This window comes from Pyrgilauda ruficollis, unplaced genomic scaffold (genome assembly GCF_017590135.1).
Source record: "Pyrgilauda ruficollis isolate IOZ18807 unplaced genomic scaffold, ASM1759013v1 scaffold10, whole genome shotgun sequence".
In the NCBI taxonomy this organism is placed as follows: domain Eukaryota; kingdom Metazoa; phylum Chordata; class Aves; order Passeriformes; family Passeridae; genus Pyrgilauda; species Pyrgilauda ruficollis.
In genome coordinates, this window is record NW_024508101.1 from 10,730,754 (window position 1) to 10,752,559 (window position 21,806).

Genomic DNA, 21,806 nt, shown 5'->3' on the forward strand with positions numbered 1-21,806 from the left:
GCTGTGTCCTATTTTTCTGTAGTTGATGACCTCAACTCCTTCCCTGCACTACAGGGACGGCAGTAATGTACATCGCGTCTCGCCAGGGCTCAACTGCAATTCATCATTATTTTATCTGCTGGAATTTAATTGGATCCTATCAAACTCTCCTGATACTCCCTTTTCACTTTAAACACTGCTGCAGGAAAGATAAATGTAGGCACCGCTAGGATGGAGAGTGTGGCTTTGTTGGAGAACAGAGCTGGGGCTGTGGGCTCCAATCCTGCTTCCCTCTCCATGGCTGGTTAATTAGAGATACATATAGTGGAGGTGTGCAGTGCTCAGAACAGGGCATGTGTGTATGATTTATGTTCCTCTATAAATATACCCTGGGCCGAGTAAAACACCGTCATCTGCACAACAGCACAACTTGACAGAAACGCTCAGCCTCTGATTCTGCATCTCCTTTTTCTCTTTTCACATGGATCTCCTCCTTTTTTCCCCAATCACACACAAGCTTCTTCACCTGGATTCCTCTTGCTTCAAATCTAACACGGTATGACAACCCGAGACCCTGGGAATATGTCAGAGCAACACCCAGGTTCTACAGCAACAAAAAACACCCAGAAAACATAAATCTGAGAGGTCTTACTTCACTCCCCAGCATCCACACTTGGGGCTGGGCTTCAGCATCCATGCTGGGGTGCCACACATGTACCCACCCTGCCAGCCCAGCTTGCTCTGAACCCATTTTGTCCCAGCAATAATGCTCACTCCAGGGTGAACATCCCAACCCAAGTCGAGCCACAGGGCAGGAACTCCACAGCCACAGCAGAAACAGTGGGCAAGGTGGGCTCTCCATGCCAGGGGCACTGGTGAGAAAGGAACCAAAAGGGAGCCAGGGAGGTGGCACAGCTGCCTCTCACCACGTGGGGCTTTGGTTAAAAAGAAAGGGAAATAACTGAGGCATGATGCTTAATTTAAAGTGCTGAGACAACAAGCTCATGAAAAGAGATCAGGGGTTCTTCCTATTTATACATTTAAAGGGAAACAGCATCTATGGGGCTATTTCAGCCTTAAGAGGGACATTTTAGAGAGAAAAAGCCAAAGCCTTGACAGTGAGAAACACCTGTAGCCATTTTGCAAAGGCCAATACCAAATCAGATCAAGTCCAATGTTAGAGGCATTAGTGCAGATTCGGGACTGTGGCACTTTTCAACTGCAAAACTGTTTCATTTTTGCAGTAATCAGGACGAACTCTGTGGAGGGATGTCAGATGGGAAAGAATAGGCAAAGGCAAGGATATTTGAAGAATGAATCTCAGTGGCATCAACCTTATGCTTTAAGACAGGTGACCGTTTCTCCATCCTCTGCTGCAAAAAGCAAGGCTGGAAACGTCTGCCTCCGGAAGATTAAAAGCAATCAATTCGCAAAAATTAGTTTATTGGCAAAGATCTTCATTTTCTTAGTTAGGCTTGTCTTTCCTTTTTCCATCTTTACAATACATATGGAAAACCATTAGGGTTGCTTTCCTCTTGAAGAGCAGAAAAAGACCAAAGTGAGAAGGCAGAAAATGTTCTTTCGGCTTGGTTTATGGCCTGGGATGCTGGGGAATACCAGAGCTGGTCTCCCTTGAGTTTGCCAAAGATCTATTGGGTGTTTCAAACCATGTTTATAGTCAACACTCAGACCTTAGTGAATGGACTGCTGAATATTTAACCAAGATGTCCTTTCTTCAAAGTGTTAACAAGTCATTGGAGTTTGACAAGCACTAAAACAAAAGACAAAGAGTTTTAAGGGGTTTGACTTATTATGCCTTTCATTCACCAGTGATTCAGGAAAGCATTCCTTATTCCACAGAGTATTTAACCTCTTGTTTAGATCCCACTGAACTCCTGAAAACACTGCGTGCTTAAATGCCTTTTGGCATCCATCCTTCACTTGTTGGCTGGGAAGATGTCATCCTTTTCCTATTTCTCCACTTGCCAGTGTTCTCCACACCAAAATCCTAACCCGAAGGATGAAGTGCAATGGAAGAAGCCGTTGGGCCATGGCTGGGAGAGCCTGAAGCACTATCAAGCAGCCAGATGGACTGCAAAAAGGCATGAAGGAGACAAACACCACACAAGTGTGAATCTGAATCCCCCACACCATAATGCAGCCTGGCTCATTGCCCTCAAACATTAAAGCAGGCGAGCAGACCCTGAAAGCAAAGCAGCTTCTTTCAAGTCAAAACTCTGTTTTTCTCTTTGTGAAGCCACTCTGCACCCAAAAGCCACATCTCCTGCCCCAGAGTGCAGCCCATGCAGCTGCTGCTACCTGTCCCCCATGCACTTCACAACACCACACACATGCCCTTCTGACAATTTGTGCTGTTTTCACAGCGTCACTGACAATTTCCAGGTCAAACATCCACCACTGTCAGCCCAGGAAAAGGTGCTGGTTACAGCTGTCCTATCCCTCTGGAGAAGAGCTGCAGAGGCCATGCAATCCTGGCAGCCACAGCATCCCTTGGGAAACACAGGGAATGCATTGTGCTTCAGACTCTCCCCCCTGCTTGACAAGTTGAAACATAGTGGGGAGAAATGAGTCCACATCATTCAGAGCCTCTCTGCAAGCTCCACCTCTGTTATGTAAAGGCTCCCCTCTGGCACAGGCACCTCTCCCCAACACCCCCAGGAGCCATCAGGCTGCTGCTGTCAGCACTGTGCAGCCACAGCACTTCCCTACAGGGAGCATCCTGCAGCACACGTGTCCCAGACTGCTTTGGAACAAACTCAGCCAAACGCCACACTACAGAGCTGGGCAGGAGACAGCTGCCAGCTCCAGGCAGAGCAGAGCTGGCAGGAGGCTGGACTGGCTGCACAGCATCCCCCCAGCACTGCTGCCCAGGGCAGCAGGCAATGGCTCAGGATGCTCCTCCTGTCCAAAGGCTCTGCAGCCCTGGGATCACTGGAGGAGGGAGGGAGCCAGTGCTCATCTTCAGTGGTTTCTAAATGTCACTTGTGCCACCAAAGAGAGCAGGGATCAGCACTGGTGTTAGGCTGCAAATGAGCTTTCACAGTAGGAGAGATGAAAAACAAATTTTAAAAGGATTAAATGGGAGAGCAAAGGGAGGGGCTGGCTGCATCTGGATGAGGGCAGGTTGGTGTAGAGCACAGCAGGCCGCTGAGGAGCTGAGCAATGGCAGCTCCCAGTGGGGCTATTAGCACCCAGAGTGGCTTTGTTCATGGGCCTAGTGCTCAGTGAGAGGCACACACACAGCTCACCCAGGGCTAGACCCGCTCCCACTTAGGGCATAAGGTGCCTGGAGAGGGCAGAGAAGGCATAAGATGCCTGTAGGAGAGAGCTGAAGTGACAGGGGGCAAAGACACAGAGGCAGGGAGTGATGCAGGGAGCATGGGATGGAGGCAGGCAGGCAGGGGAAGGAGGCAGCTGCTGGTCAGATCAGGGATGGAGTCAGGGATGGACAGAGGCTGCAGGGGAGGAGGGGAAGCGCTTGCAGGGCTGGCAGGCACAGCTGCATGTGGAGGGCTCCATGTGTGCAATGGGACACAGAGGTGTTACCTCCTTCCCGCCTGTAAAATGGGACAGCTTGGTGTCAGGGGGGCTCCAGCACATCCGGGCCCTGCTGGCTCCAGTCCAGGCAACTTTCTTCAGCTTTGCAAACCCAATTTCCTTGTAAGTGCTCCCTAAATCCTGGTGGCTTCAGCATTGATCCTATCTGGAACAACCCCAAGCAGCCTCCCAATGCACCTGGAGGTAGTGGCAGGGAGCCTGCCTCACACCCCACAAGCAACACAAACCCTGTTACCTGCCACGAGAAAACAAAACTGCCCATGCAGCGAGCTGGGGTGGTCCTGGGGCAGGCAGGAAGGAGCAGCCCACAGCCAGGAGAGCTCCTGGCACACTCACCGAGGTGTTCTGGCACTGGATGCTGGTGCTGTTGAAGCGCAGGGCGGTGACGCGGGTGGTGCTGCCGGGGATGTGGAAGATGCACTCGTAGTTGCGCTGCCCTGACTGCGGCTGGGGCAGGTTCTTGGCCGTCAGGGTGATGGGCTTCACCACACCCACGGGGATGTAGATCTGGGTGGAAGGCAGGATCTGAGGGCAGTCCTGCAAGGGGAGCAAGAAGCAGATGATGAGACAGGAACACTCCCCCAGCACCCCTGTGACCCCCTCCTGGCTGGCAGGCTTGGCAAACACCACCCTGAGCACATGCTTGAGAAAATTCTCATGTGCAGCAACCCCAAACCAGCATCCTACACCTGCTCTGCCCAAAGCCCTGAAGACAGGAAAGAAGAGCACAAAGGAACCTGGTGGCGGGGCAGGAGAGTGTTTTCTACAGCTCAGGTTGATTTAGATGGGAGGTGGGGAGAGGATCCATCTCTGGAATCTGTAACCTGCCACTGCAACAGCAACACGTGTTTGGGCCAACTGGTAACAATATGGACTTCAATACCATAATTTCAGCCAGAAGGTTTCAGAGTCAATGCCCACTGGATTGTGCATTGTCAAGCTACCTGCTCAGCCCTCCTGCTTCCCTTACAGCCTCCATCCCCCTTCCTTCATAAGCAGACAGAAAAGCCTTTTCCCTCTTTGATACAGCAATGCACCCTTACAGTATGGCAGAGAACCTGCTTTGCAGCAAATTTTGCTGCTGGTGCTTCTATCTGCACCAGGTTGAAGCAGTGTCACTCCACCCAGCCCGGCTGCAGGCTGCCCTGCACTCAGTGACTCCAGCCAGGGGATGCTGCTGAGTCTGAGCTGGAGAGGAAAGCACCTCCCTGCCAGCCCCTGGGGAAGGAGACATTGGGAGGGCAAAGCACTCCACTTTTAATAGCCACGGGCTCCCAGCTGCTCCAGGGGAGCTGGTGGCTCTTGTGTGCAAAGCACAGGGGAGCAGGAGGGAGCAAAAATAAATGAGCTCAGGCAGCAAAACAGCTCTGCAGCCCTGGCGGGTAACACTTCTGCAACAACAGCCTGATGCAATCCCACACCGACTTTGCCGAGCTGGGCAGAGGTCTCACACCTACAGCAGCTACTCCTGAGAGTGTTGGCTTGAAATAGCATCAATGCGAGCTGCTTTAGAAACAGAAATGCAGTGGATGCAGCCACTCCACTGCTCTCACAAAGCTTCCAATGGCCACAGTGCGGCTGCAGGGGCAGCTCTGTCCCCAAGGCCAGCAGCAGCCATGTGTGACCAAGGCTGCCCAGCTGCCTCCTGCCATCCTGCAGCAAGCCAGGCTGAACCTTGCAACGTGCCAGGCTTTATCTCTGCTGGTATGATTAATTAACTTTCAAACAATGCAGAGAAAAGAAAAAGAAATTGTTTCATTTAGCAAATCTTGACAGAAAAACCCAACTACTTTTACTCTTTGGGTTTTCTGTTCTTCACAAGTCTGTGTTCCCCAAAAGCACAGTTTTTAAGGGGAGAAACTACTTATCTCCAAAACACATTAAACAAAATAAAAGCTGAGAGGAACAGTAGTGTTAGCCCCAAACCAGAGATGGCAACAGGGCTGGGGCAGTCTGGGGATGCTGGGCACTGCTCTGTCACCTCCCTGCTCCATATCACAGCTGCCACTCTGCAAAGTGGGGCTTCAGTTTCCCCCCACTTCCAGAATCAGCTCAACTCACAGTGAGGAGACACCTCATTCCTGTTACCATTTCCATGGAGTGTCCCCATGACTGCATGGTGGTTTTCCCCACCAGTTCCCAGCTTGGAAGTGCTGTCAGAGGACGCAGCCCCTGCCTGCTTGATCTCCTCCACATTGCAGGGGGACCCATGGGTGGCACGAGCCTTCCCCAAGGGGCACACTCACACTTGGCAAGTATTAACTCCTGGCTCACTCTCCAACACTCCTATCTTCTCCTTTTTCAGTAATTATTGCTGCAGCCCAGCTGGGGTGGTGGGTAAGTCCATGCCCCCCAGGCTGGGCTCACCATGGCTGTTTGCAGGCATGCCCAGGGAGCACAGCAGGCACGGGTGTCCTTCTCCCCACACAGGCAGGGGGGCTCATTCTGCTCATTTTCTGTTTGAGCCGAATCCCCCCATGATGTCACACGCTCCACATCTGCCAGCAGAAGTGTCTCATCCAGCAAAAATGTCAGCCTGTGCCCAAACAGGAAGCACCTGGTGCTGGTGGGCGCCCAGGGTGCCCGGAGGGGTGGGGGTACAAGGACAACTCATTTCCCCTACGCGTAAGTCCAAGCGCTGACACAACTTGGTCTGGCATTGCCCAGCACTTCCATCCCTTGGGAGCCCTGCACAGCCCACAGAGCTCTGTGTCCTGCCAAAAATAGCCCCCCCCCAGCAGAGCCCCAGGCCCCAGGAGGAGGCAGCTATGAAGGCATGGGATAAGCAGAAAGGCAAAGCCCCAACTCACACAAATTCCCAAACATCACACAACTCAGATTTTCTCCATTGAAACCATTTTTCTATCTGGATGAGAACATGACGTGGATGTCCAGGTTTGTCTGGAGAGGTGAGAGCTTTAGAATCACACTGCAAATGCTGCCATTTGGGTTTCTCTGGCAGCTCCCAGCTCCAGCTGCAAGGCTGTGCATCAGCAGAGATAGGATGAAGGCAGTCTGGGACTGGGCCTGGCCCCAGCTTTGAGGTTCCTTCACAAAGGTCTCAGCCATTCCCATTGATGGGGAATGAAGAACAAACACAAGCTAAACTACCTAATCTGAGCCAACAGACTTGTTCCCCACAGTCCAGGAGCTTTTCACCCTCCACAGCAGCTCTGCATCAGCAGGGGCTGTCTCAGAAGAGCAGCAGGGACGGGATGCTCCAATGTCCATCACTGACCACCCTTTGGCCACCACTGCACACCATGAGTGGAAAAAAATGAACAGCAGCCTGTGCTGCTTCATCACCTCTTCCCCAGCCCTGCACCCCCCAGCCAAGCCACAGAGGAGGGCAATCTCCAGAGCCCAGGCTTTAAAGCTACCACAGCCAGAGGACAGGGACATCCTGACTGCTGTCACCCTTTCCAGGCACATTTATGTGAGTGGTGGCTCCTACCCTTGCCCATTCCAGCCCTGCCACCCCCAGAAATCCAGACAAGCATTCCTGGCATGCCCAGGACAGAGTGCCCTGGATCACTCTGTTTTCCTACAAAACAACCACTTTCCCACCCAGGAAATTGTGGTGAACTGCCTGTGGGAAGGAGCAGAGACAGTCACCCTCTGTCCCTGCATTTCCTGACCAGTGCCCACCACACTCCAGCCAACACAGACAGATCAAATCCTGCTTAAAATAACCTTCTGCAGAGAGGTTGGGGCTGGATGTCTACCATTAACTTGTCTGGTGGTGCCATGGGACTGGCACCGAGCCCCCCCACCCACCACACCACCCCAGGGATGGGGACAGGATGTCTCATCCCAGCCTGGTCACAGAGCCCACAGCTGCAGCTGCTCTGAGGGTGCCTCACCATCCCTGCTGGGAACTGCTGAGGCCACACCAATGTGCAAACAGGCTGAGCCAGGCGATCCAAACCTCAAACCAGGCACTGGTCCCAGCGTGGCCAAAAGGTCTGCTGGGGGACACCCTGTTCACACTGGGGAGTGACACAAGTTCCTGACAGCCAGTCCGTGGGACAGCTGCACCCATCCCAAGGGCACCACCACTGTGGGGTACAGCCAGATGCTTTGAGGTTCACCTGGAGGGAGGGGGGCAGATCCCATGGCCTCAGAGAGGGGAATGGGCAGATGAGAACTGCTGTGTTCCAGAGGTCTGGACACCACGTGTTGCATTTGCAGAAGCAATGCCAGGGCTGGCTGGAAGCATGACCTCAGGGGCAGGCTTCTGGGATGCCTGAGATAGGCAGATTGCTCACTGGATTTCTTCACAGCACAAGCAAGGAGAAAACAGCTTTTTCCAACTTTCTCAGGTCAGTAAATTCCCCTGGAGGCAGCAGGACCCTTCCCAATGGGGCCATGTACAGTCAGTGGGAAACCCAGACAAGTTAACTGGAGCCCCCTTCCAGAACAGGGACACAGTTTCCTTCCCATAACTCTCCCTTCAGGATCCAAATCAGCATTTACTGCAGAGCCAGCAGTGGCTTGCCAGACCTCCATACCCATGCCAAGCAGCCACCACAGGCTGGGGACAGCAGGATGTCCTGCAAACACCCTGCTGATGGCAGCTTTCCCAGTGGGTGGCACGGATGCTGCACAGGATGAACCCCCACAAAAGAACATGTTCCTTAGCAAAGCAGTTGAGATGAAGAAGGCATGAGGTGCAGCAAAACAGTTTGTTTTACAGATTTCAACCTTCCCCTCTCCAAAAACAAGTTGTTCTGAAACGACAGTTCGAGCTTGCTCCCTTCACAAACATCAAAGGAAAATGCTTTAGCATCTCTGCCTTTGTTTTTCCTTTCATTCAGCCTAAAGTGCTCCGGGCTTCAGCCGACTTCCCAAGCTGCCTCTCCTCAGCCACACAGCCTCTCCCCACCAGCAAGCACCCAGTTCCAGCAGCATTTCCCTTTCCTCCCTCACTGCTCCTCGGGTAGTCCCAGCACCCCAGGAGAGGCAGTGGGAATGGTTTCTGAAGAAGTTTGCCTTCCTCTAACCCCTTTCCCAGAGGGCAGGGGACCCTGACAGGACCAGAACAGCCAAGGAGAGCAGTTTCACAGCCTTACCTCAGAGAGCTTGACACGTCCCTCCAGGAAAGAGCAGTCAGCAGCGTTGTGGGTGCAGATGTGGCGGTACTTGCACCAGTGGCAGGGGAAGGAGCCGTTCACGCAGGACAGGCAGCTGCACAGGGAGAGAAGTGGGCAGTGTTAGGGCAGCATCAAGGCAGAGTCCACAGGGACATTTTCTGGGATGCTTCAGCAGGACAGTATGCCTAGGTGATGCTGTACCTCGGGGTGGAAAGGATCCCTTATCCATGGGGCACAGGCCATGCACTGGGAGGGAGATGCCTGCACGACCTGAGCCCTCAGGCTTTGCCCATGGCAGGGTGGGGGGATATGATCTTTCAGGCACTGCAGGATTTGTGTCCCAGCTGAAGAGGCCACGTTCCCTCTTCCTCTTGGCAGGTTGACCCTGACTGCCCCACTCCAGCAGGGGCTGAGCTCCAGACTTTGGGAGCTTTATTTGGGTTCACTGAAAGGCGATTTTAGCAAGAGGCAGCAGAACAAGGGCTCTGCACCACAGGGGAACAGGGGAGAAAGGGCCAGATTAATGCATACTCATTGAGAGGAAAATTATAACTGGCGAAAGGTTGGGTCAGATTAACATTTCAGGACTGTAGGGCCTTTCAGGCACTCACAATAGGTTGTGTGTGACCCCCTCCCTCAGCCCCCTCAGCTCCAGCCCTCCCCAGCCGCGCGTGCGTTGTGCCTGTGGTTTCCACCCCTCCTCAGCCCAGACACTTCCATCTCCCCCCACAGCCTCCTCTCAGGGCTCTTTGTGCACAGGAACCACTCCTGTTCCCCTCTCCCCATCTTTTCTGGGGGGGTGTTCAGGACCCAAGGATGCTAGGAGCCCCATACTCTGCTTTCCAATCCTCTTAGCAATGAAACCAGCCCCAGGGATCTGATGGCTCTCCCCAAAGCAGGAGGGGACACACAGAGTCCCACAGCCATTCACAGGAGTGGCACCTCGACAACCTGGTTAGCTTCCCTTGCTAACCCTCTCCCAGGCATCCCTTTTGCATCCCACAGCTGGAGGGAGGCTTTTGGGGGTTTCACCCCTGTGAGGAGGGAAGGGGCTGAGCCCTCCCTGCCATGCTGTCTGGGGGGACAGAGCAGACAGGTCCCACATTTAGTACACAAGCCTTCACAGGGTGGGTCTGCACCAGCCATGTCTGTGCAGCCCAAGCTGTTCTCCCAAGGAGGAGATGGGAGAGCTGCTGAGGCATAGGCTAAAAGGCAGTACAAATAATCAGCCTGGCTTAAAAAAAAAAAAAAAAAAAGGAAAAAAGAAGAAGAAAATAAAAAAGCAGCAGCACTAGTTTTCACCCTAGAAGGCTCATACCTGCTCCTCACTGATCTGAGCATCAAAAAGATCAGGCCCAAAGCAATTATATTTAAACAAAGACTGGCTTTTTCCCTGAACACAGCTCTGGCAGGAGGCAGGCAGCCCTGCCCAGCCCAATCCTCCTCCTAATCACAGCTACCTCTCTGCCTCTACCCCTGGGAAACGACAGGAAAGCACAGCATCACCCTGTGAGGCAGCAGAAAGACAATCTTCTGGAGAAGATATCCTTGGTGGCAGAGCCTGGCATGCCAAATCCCTCACCCTCCAGCAGAATTGTCACTCTGGAGGTGTGGGGACCTGAGGGGGCCACAGGGTGAGGGCAGCCCAGGGTGCAAAGACACACCCAAGGCCTTGCAGGAGCAGGTCTCCCTGGCTGCCCTGGGGTTTCACACACCATTACATATACAGCAAGAGCTTCCCAAATCCATGCGCACACACTAAGGAAATATTTAATTAAGCTGCTTGCAAAGGGGGCTGGAAGTCATTTCCATGTTTCGCTCACATTTTCACTTCCAAATGAACAGCCCTTTTAGCTTTACCCACAAATATGCTAATTGAGATGCTCCTTATGCAAATATATGCAATTTTATTTCAGCTGCAGAGATTCAACTTAAAAGCAGAGCCCCAGCCTCCTATCTCTGGTTGCTTTGATGGAGGGAGGTGCAGAGGGTGGGGGAAATAGGGAACACAAACAAAGGCAAAGGACAGGCCTGCCGTCCTGCTAAGGGTTCAAGCAGGACCAGTGGACAGATAAATCCAGGATATGGAGGGACAGGACAGAGAAAATACAGATTAATCCTCATGGGAGTAGCTCAGCCCCAGAGAGGTCACATAAGAGAGAAGCACAAGCAGCCACAAGCCAACTATCAAGCTGCAGCACAGCCTCCCATGAATCGCCCCCACCATCCTCCAAAGAAGAAATTTTCCAGTCACCAGGTCCTTCAGGGTCTGCAAAAAGACTCCCCAGTCCTTTCCACCACCACACAAGGCATCTCAAAGCAGCTAGGTGAAGTTCCTGATGCAGCCCTGCCCCGGGCACCCCAGCCCCAACAGCTGCAGCTCCACTTGCAATTCTTCAGGGTCAAAGCCAAATCTTGGCTATTTCAACACCCTCCTCATCTGAGGGTCTCCTTTGCCATTTAATTATTGCAGGTCCCAGCTAGTCTCCACTTGTCAAAGGATCTCGGGTTATCCTCCACCTACACACTGAGGTGCATGGTTTCCACTTCCTAATCTGGCCCTCCCAGTTGCTTCTAACCTAACTGAGCCATTCCTAAAGCCCCATCCTCAGTGATGGTTTCCACACTCTCCCTTCTACCAAGGTTCTCCTTCTGCCATAAGAACATCAAATGCCACTGTGAGAGCACTCCCCACACACACCTTGCTCTGCAGCATTTCTGCTGCACTTAGAGCCAGTCCAGGTCAAAGTGTGAGTAAGTCAGCACCTGGGTGCCAGTAACGTGGTGAAACACTGTTCACAGCCTGCCTCGGTCCTGCTGGCCTCAGCACGGCTGTTTGACCACCACAGCTGCCCAAAGGCCAGGACAGGAGCTGAGGCAGGGATCCCTGGCTGCTGGTCAGGCTGGGCAGCACGGCTGGGGCTGTGTCCCAGTGTGTCCATGCCACTGCTGTCTGCTCCTGGCACGGGAGCAGGCTGCTCGGCAGCACGATGCCATCTGTGCCGTCTCTCTCCTTCCCACGGTCAGGCACTCTTCCCTCATCACTTCTTGCCTAAGAGGCTTTCATCACTCCTGGTAATTAGAGGGAGGCTCTCCTTCATGTGTTGAAGTGTTCCGCCTCCCCAAAGCGTGCCAGGAGAGCAAGAAGCCCAGTGAGGCAGGGAGCAGAGGGTGGGGGTGCACACTGATATGGACCCACAGCTTGTTCCCCATCTGCCTCCTCCCCAGCCCTGCCAGGGGCCGGTGGAGATGAAGCCCAGGCAAGGCAGGAAAAGGGGGCCAGACCCATTGGCAGTGCCCTCCTTGCCTCCTGATGACCTCGTGACAGAGGCATGGCACCACCCTCAGAACAGCATTTCAGGGTCACTCTGTGCCAATTGCCCCATCCCAGAACAAATCCAGGCTCACTGCTGGCCTGAAACCTCCCCCAGCCAGGGCAGGCATCCTTGCAGGCAACAAAGCAGCTCTGCTCAACTTTGAGTGCCCCAGGGTCAAAGCCAGAGCCTCTCCACGCTTGCCCACATCTCACCCCACAGCTGGGCCAAAAGCTCCCCTCCACTTCCATAAATGATCCCAAACTTGGTAATGTCATGCTAGGGAAAGGGCTGCAGAGAAGCAGAGCTGCAGACAGGGCAGAAGGACAGCAAAGAGCAGGGTGGGTACAGAGCCAAAAGCATCACTGCAGGATGAGCCCAGACCCAGGGGTAGCTTCAGGTACTGACTCCTCCCTGAGTGTGCAGGCACCTTCAGTGACCACAGAGAGGTTCCAGCTGTCTCCATGCATGACCCAAAGCAAAGCTGTAGCTGATGGGAAGTGCGGAGAGCCAACAGTGCTGGATCTAGACTCCTCACTCACTCTCCTTCCTGCACTGCCAGCCCCAGGCATGCCACGGTGCCACGTGCCCAAAGGAGCCCAGAGCTCTTCATCACACTGAACAGCGGGGGCAGAAAACAAAACCAGCATCCACAGGAGTGAGATAAGCCTGAGCAGCAAACACGACGGGACAGGAGGTGTGAGCACTGCAGGCACACACACAGACACCGAGGCTATTTCTATGGCACAGCATGTCCCTGAAGGAAGGAAGGACATGGAGTGAAGGGCAGGGAGGAGGAACAGGGGGAAGTTGAATGGCACCAAGAGCAGAGCAGGGGAGGTCCATTAAGAAGGGAAATTATAAACACAGTGTTGATGAAAACAGCATCTGTACAGGCACAGCACAGCCGCCTGCGAGCCCCCTGACTGTTCCTCAGATCTCCTCTTGGCAGGAGGATGCATCCTCAGTGAATACTCAGCTCCAGCACAGCCTGCATCTGGAGCAGCAGCTGTCAGGGCTGAGGGGCTGAACTGCAGTGCTTTGGGCTTCACATCCATCTCTCTACCCTAGGGAGAAGGGGAAATCCTGAAGAGCAGTGGAACCAGAGGCTCAGTGTCCCCCCAGCCCTACACAGACCAACAGGCAGCTTCCTCACTGGTGCCCAGGAAAGGCATGGGGTGGGAGTCAGCTCTGGCCTCCCTCCAGCCCTGCCCATCTCAATCCATTGCTGCCCTTCCTTTCACACCAACCCAATTCTTTTCCATCCCTGCCAGCTTTTGCCAAGGTCCTTACTCACAGGGTGGTCCAGAGCATCCACCATCACACCAGAGGATGCAGAATCATGCCCTGGGTTTTAAGATAATTCTCTTGAAAGACACTCAGCTGCCTCCCCTTACTGACCAGGCTGTACCAGCCCTCCTCATTCACAACACACATGATGTAAACCAGGTTATCCTGAGCTGTCTCTGGGGCCATCCTACAGGATTTTCCACCTGCCCCAGCTCAGGAACACACAGGGATCTGTTACCACCACACCACTCAGCCACAAAAACTCAGATACACTCACTCAACTGCTTGCAGCCGTCTGTCCATGCCTTTGAAAAGAAAGCATCTGTAAGCAACTGGGAGCAAGCAGCAGTGGGCCAACAGAGAAGCAGCCACTCCATGTGTGGGCAGAAAGAAAGGCTGCAGAGAGGAGCCCAGTGGCACAAGGGTGCCTTGGCCACCAGAACAGCCCAGCCCTGCCTCACCAGCACAACCCTGCTGCTCCCAGCCCTTGGGACATGCATTAAAATCCCATTTACTTAATGGAGGCTTACAGGGAAAGCCTGACCTGTGGGATAGAGACACAGCAGAGTCACATCTCTCCAGCCTGGAGGAGTTAGAGCCATTTGGCATGTCTGTCCTTGCCCTAGCATCAGAGAAATTCAGCACCCTGCAGCTGATGGGACATGGGTGTCACTGCTGTCACTACACTGAGGCACAACCACAAGGCTGGTAGTATCATGGCCACCTCTTGGACTGGAGACAGTTTCCAGCATGCTTGCATTCCCTCTTGGAATCAGACGTGCTGATATGATTTTCCCCCTTTCCCTGTGCCACACCTGGATTTTTGCTTCCACATTGCAGTGGCAGGACGTGCTGGTGATGAGCTGAGCACGTTGGTGCTTGAAAAACCAGCAGCTCTGCAAAACCTGCCCACAGAACTGAAGGAAGTACCAAAGACTCTCATCTTCTTCCCCATCCCACTCCACTTGCCAGCTCCCTTCCCATAGCCACACATTCCAAAAAGCCAAACCACAACAGGATTTATGAAACAGAGTTTCCAGAGGAGAAATCCAGCAAGGAAACATGGAAACAGCGGGAAGAAATAAATACATCTTACTATTCCCTGGAATTGCTCACTAGCTTTCTGTGAGGATTCCCTACTCCCCCACCTCGCCGGCAAGCTCTGCCAGAGGCAGGCAGGGAGCCTGGTGTTACATCTTTATCTTAAAAGGGGACTCATTTCCCCACAAATGCTTTGAAGAAGGCGTTTAGCTCTGACAAAGAGGACCTCAACATCTGCCTGTGCACGCGCCGGACTCGGCTGATTCATTACACGATCAAAGGCGCCGAGCGCCTTTAAATGCCTGCACTTGATCGGGGTCCCATCAGAAACCCCAGGGGAACCCAGCCCGTCCCTGCCATGGGTGTTTTCATCTCATTCCCCACTGCAGGAACCAGAGCCTGTCCCCAGGAGCTGCAGACCAGGCTGTGGGCAGCCCTGCTCCCCTGCTGCGGGCTGGCAGGGACCCTCAGCCACCCACATCCCCCTCTGCAAGAGCCCCAGTTCCCTGCATCAAGCCCTTGGTTTCCACTCCCCTGTTAAATCCACATTCCACAGCTCAGCCAGAAGCATCCCCTGCCCAATGCCCAAGCCTTTAGGAGCAGGGTGCCCAAAAGACACCACTGCCTGAAAACATACGACAGAGCCCCTCAGGAGCCCTAAGTACATAAAGCTGGAACTTCCAGAAGCTTCCCAGGTAACTCCTGCAAAGGAATGAAGCCCCAGAGAGGATGCAAATTCCAGACCAGGGCTCCCAGGGACCCTGGACAAAGTATCCCAGGAGCCACTGATGCTGGTCTGTGATAGGAACAGTTCCATCACACAGGCATAAAGCCCTGCATTAACAGATGGGACAGCTTTGGAGCTCTACCTGGAAGGCACCCCCTCTGCTCAGAGCATCACAGCCAAACACACAGGCAGCCAACCCCCTCTGTACCCTCCTCTCCTGTAGAAGTGATCAGATGCATCTTCCCTTCTGCAACCCCTCCCTTGACCAGGCAGGTTCCAGCAGCCCTTGAAAATGCACGGGAAGAAGACCTGCCAAGGTGGTGGGAAATAAGAGAGCCAGGATGCTCACACAGCAGCAGGACCAGCCCCACAGCCCACATTTTGCTGATGCCTTTCCAGATGTCTGCTGAAAATAAGAAGGGTCAGACTCTCCCTGGTGCACATGGTGGTGCTGCACTGGCTTCCCTTGGAGCTACCCCAGCTGACATCAGCAAAGAGCTGCCTCACTAGCCTCCCATCTCTTCACAACCATCTGAAAAATCTCACTCAAACACTTTGTCCTCAGCTGAGAAATTATTTGACATGCATAACTCTGCCTTCCAACCTAAACAAAGCCATCCAAACATAAAAAGAAAACATAACGCACAATGATCAGAGATCTCCACAGGAAAAACATTAGCCTCGTGGAAAAGCACATTGTTCCTAATACAGAATTTATCAGGCTGACGTATAGATTTTCCTCCACAAAATATGAAACCTGGATCTGAAAGGCTATTAACTCCAGAGAGATCCATTAAAGACGCCTGTCTGCAAATGGTATTTAAAAGTATTGCATCATCCCAGGAGGTATTGTCATGCTCTTTGGCTACAATTCGACTGCAGGTCACATAGTTAAAACTACCTCCAAACCCTAAAACTCTTGACGTCAAAAAAAATAATAATGTTCACCAGCTCAGAACATGGACTTTTCTATCAGCTTCAACTGGAGCCATAAATATTAATGCATCCATAATTAGCCTTTTTAAATAATGCATCCAAAATTAAACATCAACGCAGTAATAAATCAGTCAGGCTCTTTGTTGTAGGTTTGTTTCAGGGGGGGTAGGGGTTTTTTCCCCTCCTGTGTCAGGCACATAAAATAAAATGTCAATTCCCTCATCACCTCTTCCCACCAGACCACTGATTGGACCAAATCTGATGCCATTTGTACTTAAAAGTCATCTTTCTTTCATTTACTAAAATAAAAGTCATATCTGCTTTTTGATTTGCAAAATTCTGACATGCAGCCAGCCCGAGCCAAAGCTGAGCTAATGTTATTGAAACCACAGGATGTGAAGGGAGACAAAGCTCATCTCAGAGTCAAGGTGAGGGAGAAAGTCAAGTTTGCAAAGTCTCTCTTCCCTCACCAGCACAGTGCTCCCAGGAGGAGCCCTGTTCCCTGTGCAAAGAGCAGGAGGGAAGGAATCCCTGTGATGCAGAAACTCTGCAGGGGCTCTCCTCTGACACATCCCTCCTGGAGCTCACTCTGGGTGGGTTCCCAGCCAGGGCACCTGCATCTCACCTGCTCTTCCCTGATCAAAGTGGAAACTCTGAACAGGCTTTGGAGGAGTGAACTCCAGCAGAGCCCCCAAGCCAGGCTCAACACTTTGCAAAAAGATATCCAAAAGAGATCACTTGGCATTTGTTTGTCTATAATTACTGATCAGCCAGAGCTCCACCATCCATGGCAGATTTCTGGCAGAGAAATTAAATCTCTTGCATTCTTGAGCTCCAAATTCTTTGCCCAAACACACCTCAGCATGAGCTCTGACGGTCCTAGAGCACAGCCATCCCCCGCTGTTCAAGAACACTGTCTGCAGCTCCTCAGCAGGAGCTGTGGTTTGAGACTTTAGACACCTTGCTTAGACAGCACATCAATAATCCACACCTCCTCTATTTTATCAAACGCATATCTCAAGCTGTCTAAAAACCCTTACAGGAGTAGATTTCACAGCAGCCTGACAAGAAAGCAAATTCACAATTACTTCCAGTTAGGAAATTCTTGGGTAAACGCCCCAGGACATGTGGCATGTTCCATCCCATGTTGCTGTAACTTTCCAGCTCCCTCTCCAGCAAGCCTGGAAAGCAGGTACCGTGGCAGGAAAGTACAGGCTTCTCCTCTTGCATTGCCAAGCCACTCCTATTAACTGTTTCCAGGAATAACAAGACACTTGGCGTTCCCAGTCACATGGATTGATTTCTACAGTCTGCAGTGCAGTAAACTCGTTTTTTCTTCCAAAGTTTTGCCAAACCCAAAGCTCTGTTCTTACATGAGGTTCTCTCCTGACACTACATGTTCCCACACACCCAAACCAACTGTGGGTGCTCTGGTCACTGTCCCAGCCTACACAGGCAAAAGAAGGAGGTTTCTCACTGTAAATACCACTGTACTCAACTGCCCTTTCCTTTTGCAACATCAGCACCCACAAAGCTGAGAACTCTCTCTCCCAGTCTCACACCATCCCACCAATCTGTTCCTGGAGCCCTCCCACAAAGTCCAGGCCACTTACGACTGATGGACGCTGCAGTTGTAGAAAACAAAATCCACGGAGGCAAATTTCTTCCCCGTCTCCTTGGATTTCAGGTAGAGCTTCACCACTCGCTTGTCCCCTGCAAGAGACCCAGGCAAAAAAAGACATCAGAAAGGACACAGTGCATGGCCCAGTATTCAGTGCAAGGCTTGTGATGAGCTGGAGGGAGCTGGGCATCACCACTCAGTCCAGTTAATTAACAAAATCCTCCAAGCGTGGCAATAAAATGAGTGTTCATCCACCCCCATTCAGACACCTAAGGGGCCAGCAGAGCCCAAGTGCAGCTCTGAGCCCCTACAGCTAAACACAACCTGCTGGCATGGTGACTGGGGCCTTAGGTTATACTGGGTGTGCTGAAAGAGTGTTTAATCGTTTTGGGGTCAGAAGAATGTCCTAGACCCCATGGCCACATCTACCCAGGAATGGTTCACAGATGGAAATAGGGCCAGGGTGACCAGGAGTGGTCAGCAAGTAAAATCACAAAGTGGTTTGGGTTGGAAGGGACCTTAAGTTCCAAGCTCATTGCCTCAGGCTGCATCCAAGTGTGCCCATGGCTTGGAGGAGACTAAAGAACCAGCCTCCCATGAGCAGCAAGTCCTTCTCCTCCTACATCCCGAGAACCCAAGTGGGGTTCAGATCCCGAGACTGGGATCACTGTCACGGGAGGACTGTCCTCCTCCACCTCTGCCTGTGGGGTAATACATGGGACATTTGTCTCGGGCTTTCTTCCACTCTGGGGCACAAGCTCACCGCGGCCCCTGGTGATGGGGATGACATCCTTGGCAGAGGGAGAGCTGCAGTAGATCTTCCCATCCTCTATGCGGCTCTCTGACTCGGTGAAGTCTTCAAAGGAGCAGTTGACTCCTGCTGAGAGGTCTGGGACATTCCAGGCCTGCAGGACCAGCTAGGGAGGAGAGGCAAGAGCATCAGCACAGAGAACTAGGAAAATAGGCTCCTCTGTGTCTGCTGTGTGTAAGTCTAGGCAACAGAGAAGACCACGGGGTGCAATCCCTCCTCTGCCACCCACACATGGCGAGGAGACCTGCTCTGGGCTTTTGCAAGGGAGCCCCATCCATGCACCTCCCTGTTCAAGCAAGGAGCTCAGGTTTAAATGGATTGAGAGCTGGAATGACTCACAGCCTCTGTCCTCTGCCCTTGACACACCACAAGCCATTATGCCTCAGCTCTCTACAGAGAACAAGAACAGCATCGGGGCTGAAGTATGTTGCACAGAAAGGCAGAAAGGCACCCACTCCAGCAGAGGCAAGGAGGGGAAGATTCCACCTCTTCCTTCACAAAGTCATCCCCAGGGTCAGCAGTTCTCACTTTACAAAACGCTTGCCTTATTTCTAATTTGAATTTTTCACAGCTTCCAGCCATTAGTTCTTGTTATGCTTTTCCTTGATAGATTAAAAAGCCCTTTAGTCCCTGATATTTGCTCCTTGTAAAGGCACTTATACTCTGTAATCAAGTCACCTCTTAATCTTCTTTTTGATAAGCTAAGCAGATTGAGCTCTGGAAGTCTCTCACTGCAAGGCATTTTCTCCAGCCTTCATCTCATTTACATGATGTTTACGGGAGTTTTTCAGTCCCTCCCTTTGAAAGCTGCACTCCAGCCCAAGCAGAGCATCCCTGTGCCATCCACCCCAGATCTCTGTGCAGCATCCTGCCATCAGTATGGAGATAATTACCCCAGGAGTGAAAACACTGCCCAGCTCCTGGCTCCACCCCAGGAGCATCAAGAGTCCACAGGTCCCATCTGCAGCCATATCACATTTATCTCCACATTACCAAAGAGCATTTACCCCTGCAGAAGTGCTTTCCAAACTGTTTCCATCCAGTGACAATTCCCCTCTGATGAGAACTTTTTGAGATCTGTCACGGAGCCAGTTCTTAATCCACTTAACACGTGCTTTATCAATATTGTATAATGCTAATTTTTAATCAGAATGTTGTGTTGTACCAAGTCAAAAGCCTTGTAGGAGACTAAAGACATCACATCCCCACAGTCCCTCTTCTAATTCAAGTCATAAATTCATCAAAGACCAAAATGGGGTTTGTCAGACACAAACCCACGTTGACTGGCATAAATTATATTCCCATCCCTAAATCATTATCAGGTGTATTTTGAACCTGTTCTTTTTCCTTTCTTCTTCTAATTCTGAAGTAAAACAAAGCAGTCTTTGGCTATTTGGTCCTTTATGTATCTCAGAAAAAAAATGAGCACCTTTTCTGTTTCTGGGGCTTTTCTCAACATTCAGTTATTTATTACAAAGGCATATTATTACATACATCCCCAGGCCACAGAACTCCTTGGCCAACTTCTTTAGGATTCCTGAGTGCCAGATATCTAGACCTTGCAGTTTATTACTAGTATATGCTGTTTCTTATTCTCTTCATGGTGCTAATGGCCTGAAAAATACTTCAGGGAAGTGCCTCATCCTTTCTGCCTGCACAGAGAGAGAGCAGCAAGTTGAGCATCAAAGTCTCATCCCAAAATATCTACTGCAGGCTGGAGTAAGAGACAGGCTATTGAACTAGAGCTCGATTGCTGGCCTATGAATGGCATTTCTGATGGTCATGCTTCATTATGGAGAAATATTTATTGCTCAGTTATGTCATTTCTGAATAATCATCACCTGGTTTGCTATCTCCATCAATATGGAGCCAACGGCCTGCCCTCATCCACGCCTTGCACTTTGCTCTGCTTTGTCTCAGATCTCTCTTCCCCTTTTTCTCTATTCACCATACAGTCATCAGTTATTTTTAATTGCCTCCTCCGCAGCCTTTGCCTCCAGAGGGTCAGGAGGCGGCAGGGAGGAGCCTGAGGGAGCAGAGGTGCTTACCGGGACCTCGGACATGGTGACGGAGATGTTGCTGGGCTGCACGGTCAGCTGGACGCACTGCCGCAGCTCCGAGGCGAAGCGCTGCGGCTCGTCCGCCCGCTCGCACCGGTCCTTGCGGGAGCAGCTGCGGGGGGAGGAAAGAACCACGGTGAGGAGGAGAATCCCCTGGGCTCCTGCAGGGCTTTGGGCTGGCACCATGGCAAACAGACCCTTTGGCACGGAAATGATGGCCAGGTAGGGACCGAGGCCCATGCCGGAGCTCTGCTCTCCCCTGAGACTTCAGGAGTATTTTATATTCAGTTTTTATTATTGGCACGAGAATGCTACACCCAGGAGCCCATGGCAGCAGCTTCACCATGCATGGAGGCTCCTAAGCACAGCCTGGGCATCACAGGAGGGGATGACTGACACCTTGGACCATTCCATCTCACAGCATTTTGGAGCCAAAGTCCAGGAGGGATGTCCCCAAGGATACCAGCAGTGGGGATGGACACATTTTGTCAGCTGTAGGTCACTGGCACAGCTGCAGGGACAATCCTGCTGTACTCACATGTTGTGGAGGACACACCAGCCGCAGTGGGGGTCCCGGGAGCCCAGGCACAGCTCACAGCTCTCGTACTGCTCACAGCTCTCCACCGGCACACGCGTCACCTGCAGGAGCAGGCACGGAGTGAAGGGGGTCAGGCTGCTCTGCCCACACCTTGAGGTGGCAGAGACAGACCCAGCACAGGCTCACCCTGAGCTGGTAGTGGGGAGGCAGGAGAGGCTGAGCCCCTCGCCATTGCCCACTCCTCTCTCAGGCCCAGGCAGCACATTTGCAGGCAACACTCCCACCCCAGAGAACTTTTACTCCAAAAAAGTTCCTTTAATTGTTGCACCTTAGCAGTAGTTTAGAGGGGGCTGGGCAAACTCAGCTCCACATGGGCTCCCAGTGCCAGCCAGGCACCCCATGGCTGCTGCAGCCCTGCTCTGAAAGGGTTACCAGTCCTTTATTAATTGCTCCTCCAGATTTGATTAAAATCCCCTCATTCTCCAAGCCCTTCGAGCTCTGTTACAACTGTTCATTTAATTACTTTCCACCAGCACTCTGATAACACCGAGCGTACTAGGGAAGAGAGTGGGCTTTATTAAGGAGAGGGGAGGAGAAGAAGGAGGACAGGGAGGGGGTGCAAAGAGGGGGTTCTTGCTTGCCTGCCACAAGGAATCTGCAGCACCAAGCAGCTGCCCATTCCTGCCATGCTTGTGCCTCAGTTTCCCCACTGCTCCCATGGGGCAGCATTCACTCATTAATTAAAATTTGCAAACTTCTCTACTGAAGGCTAAACCTGGGGTGTTCTCCCTCCAAACAGCACAGCAAAGCACAGGCT

General features: G+C 52.2%; 1 protein-coding gene across 3 annotated transcripts in view; it reads right to left on the bottom strand.

The window, feature by feature from the left end:
• Positions 1 to 21,806, bottom strand: part of PLXNA1 (plexin A1) — a 115,266-nt gene that overhangs the window by 42,439 nt on the left and 51,021 nt on the right. For all 3 annotated transcript variants that reach the window (XM_041460555.1, XM_041460563.1, XM_041460547.1), the window contains exons 5-10: positions 20,990 to 21,090; positions 20,440 to 20,563; positions 18,344 to 18,497; positions 17,573 to 17,672; positions 8,631 to 8,745; positions 3,895 to 4,095 (exon numbers count right to left, since the gene is read on the bottom strand). In XM_041460555.1, the coding sequence (XP_041316489.1) occupies positions 3,895 to 4,095; positions 8,631 to 8,745; positions 17,573 to 17,672; positions 18,344 to 18,497; positions 20,440 to 20,563; positions 20,990 to 21,090 (795 nt within the window). The remainder of the gene's footprint in view (positions 1 to 3,894; positions 4,096 to 8,630; positions 8,746 to 17,572; positions 17,673 to 18,343; positions 18,498 to 20,439; positions 20,564 to 20,989; positions 21,091 to 21,806) is intronic.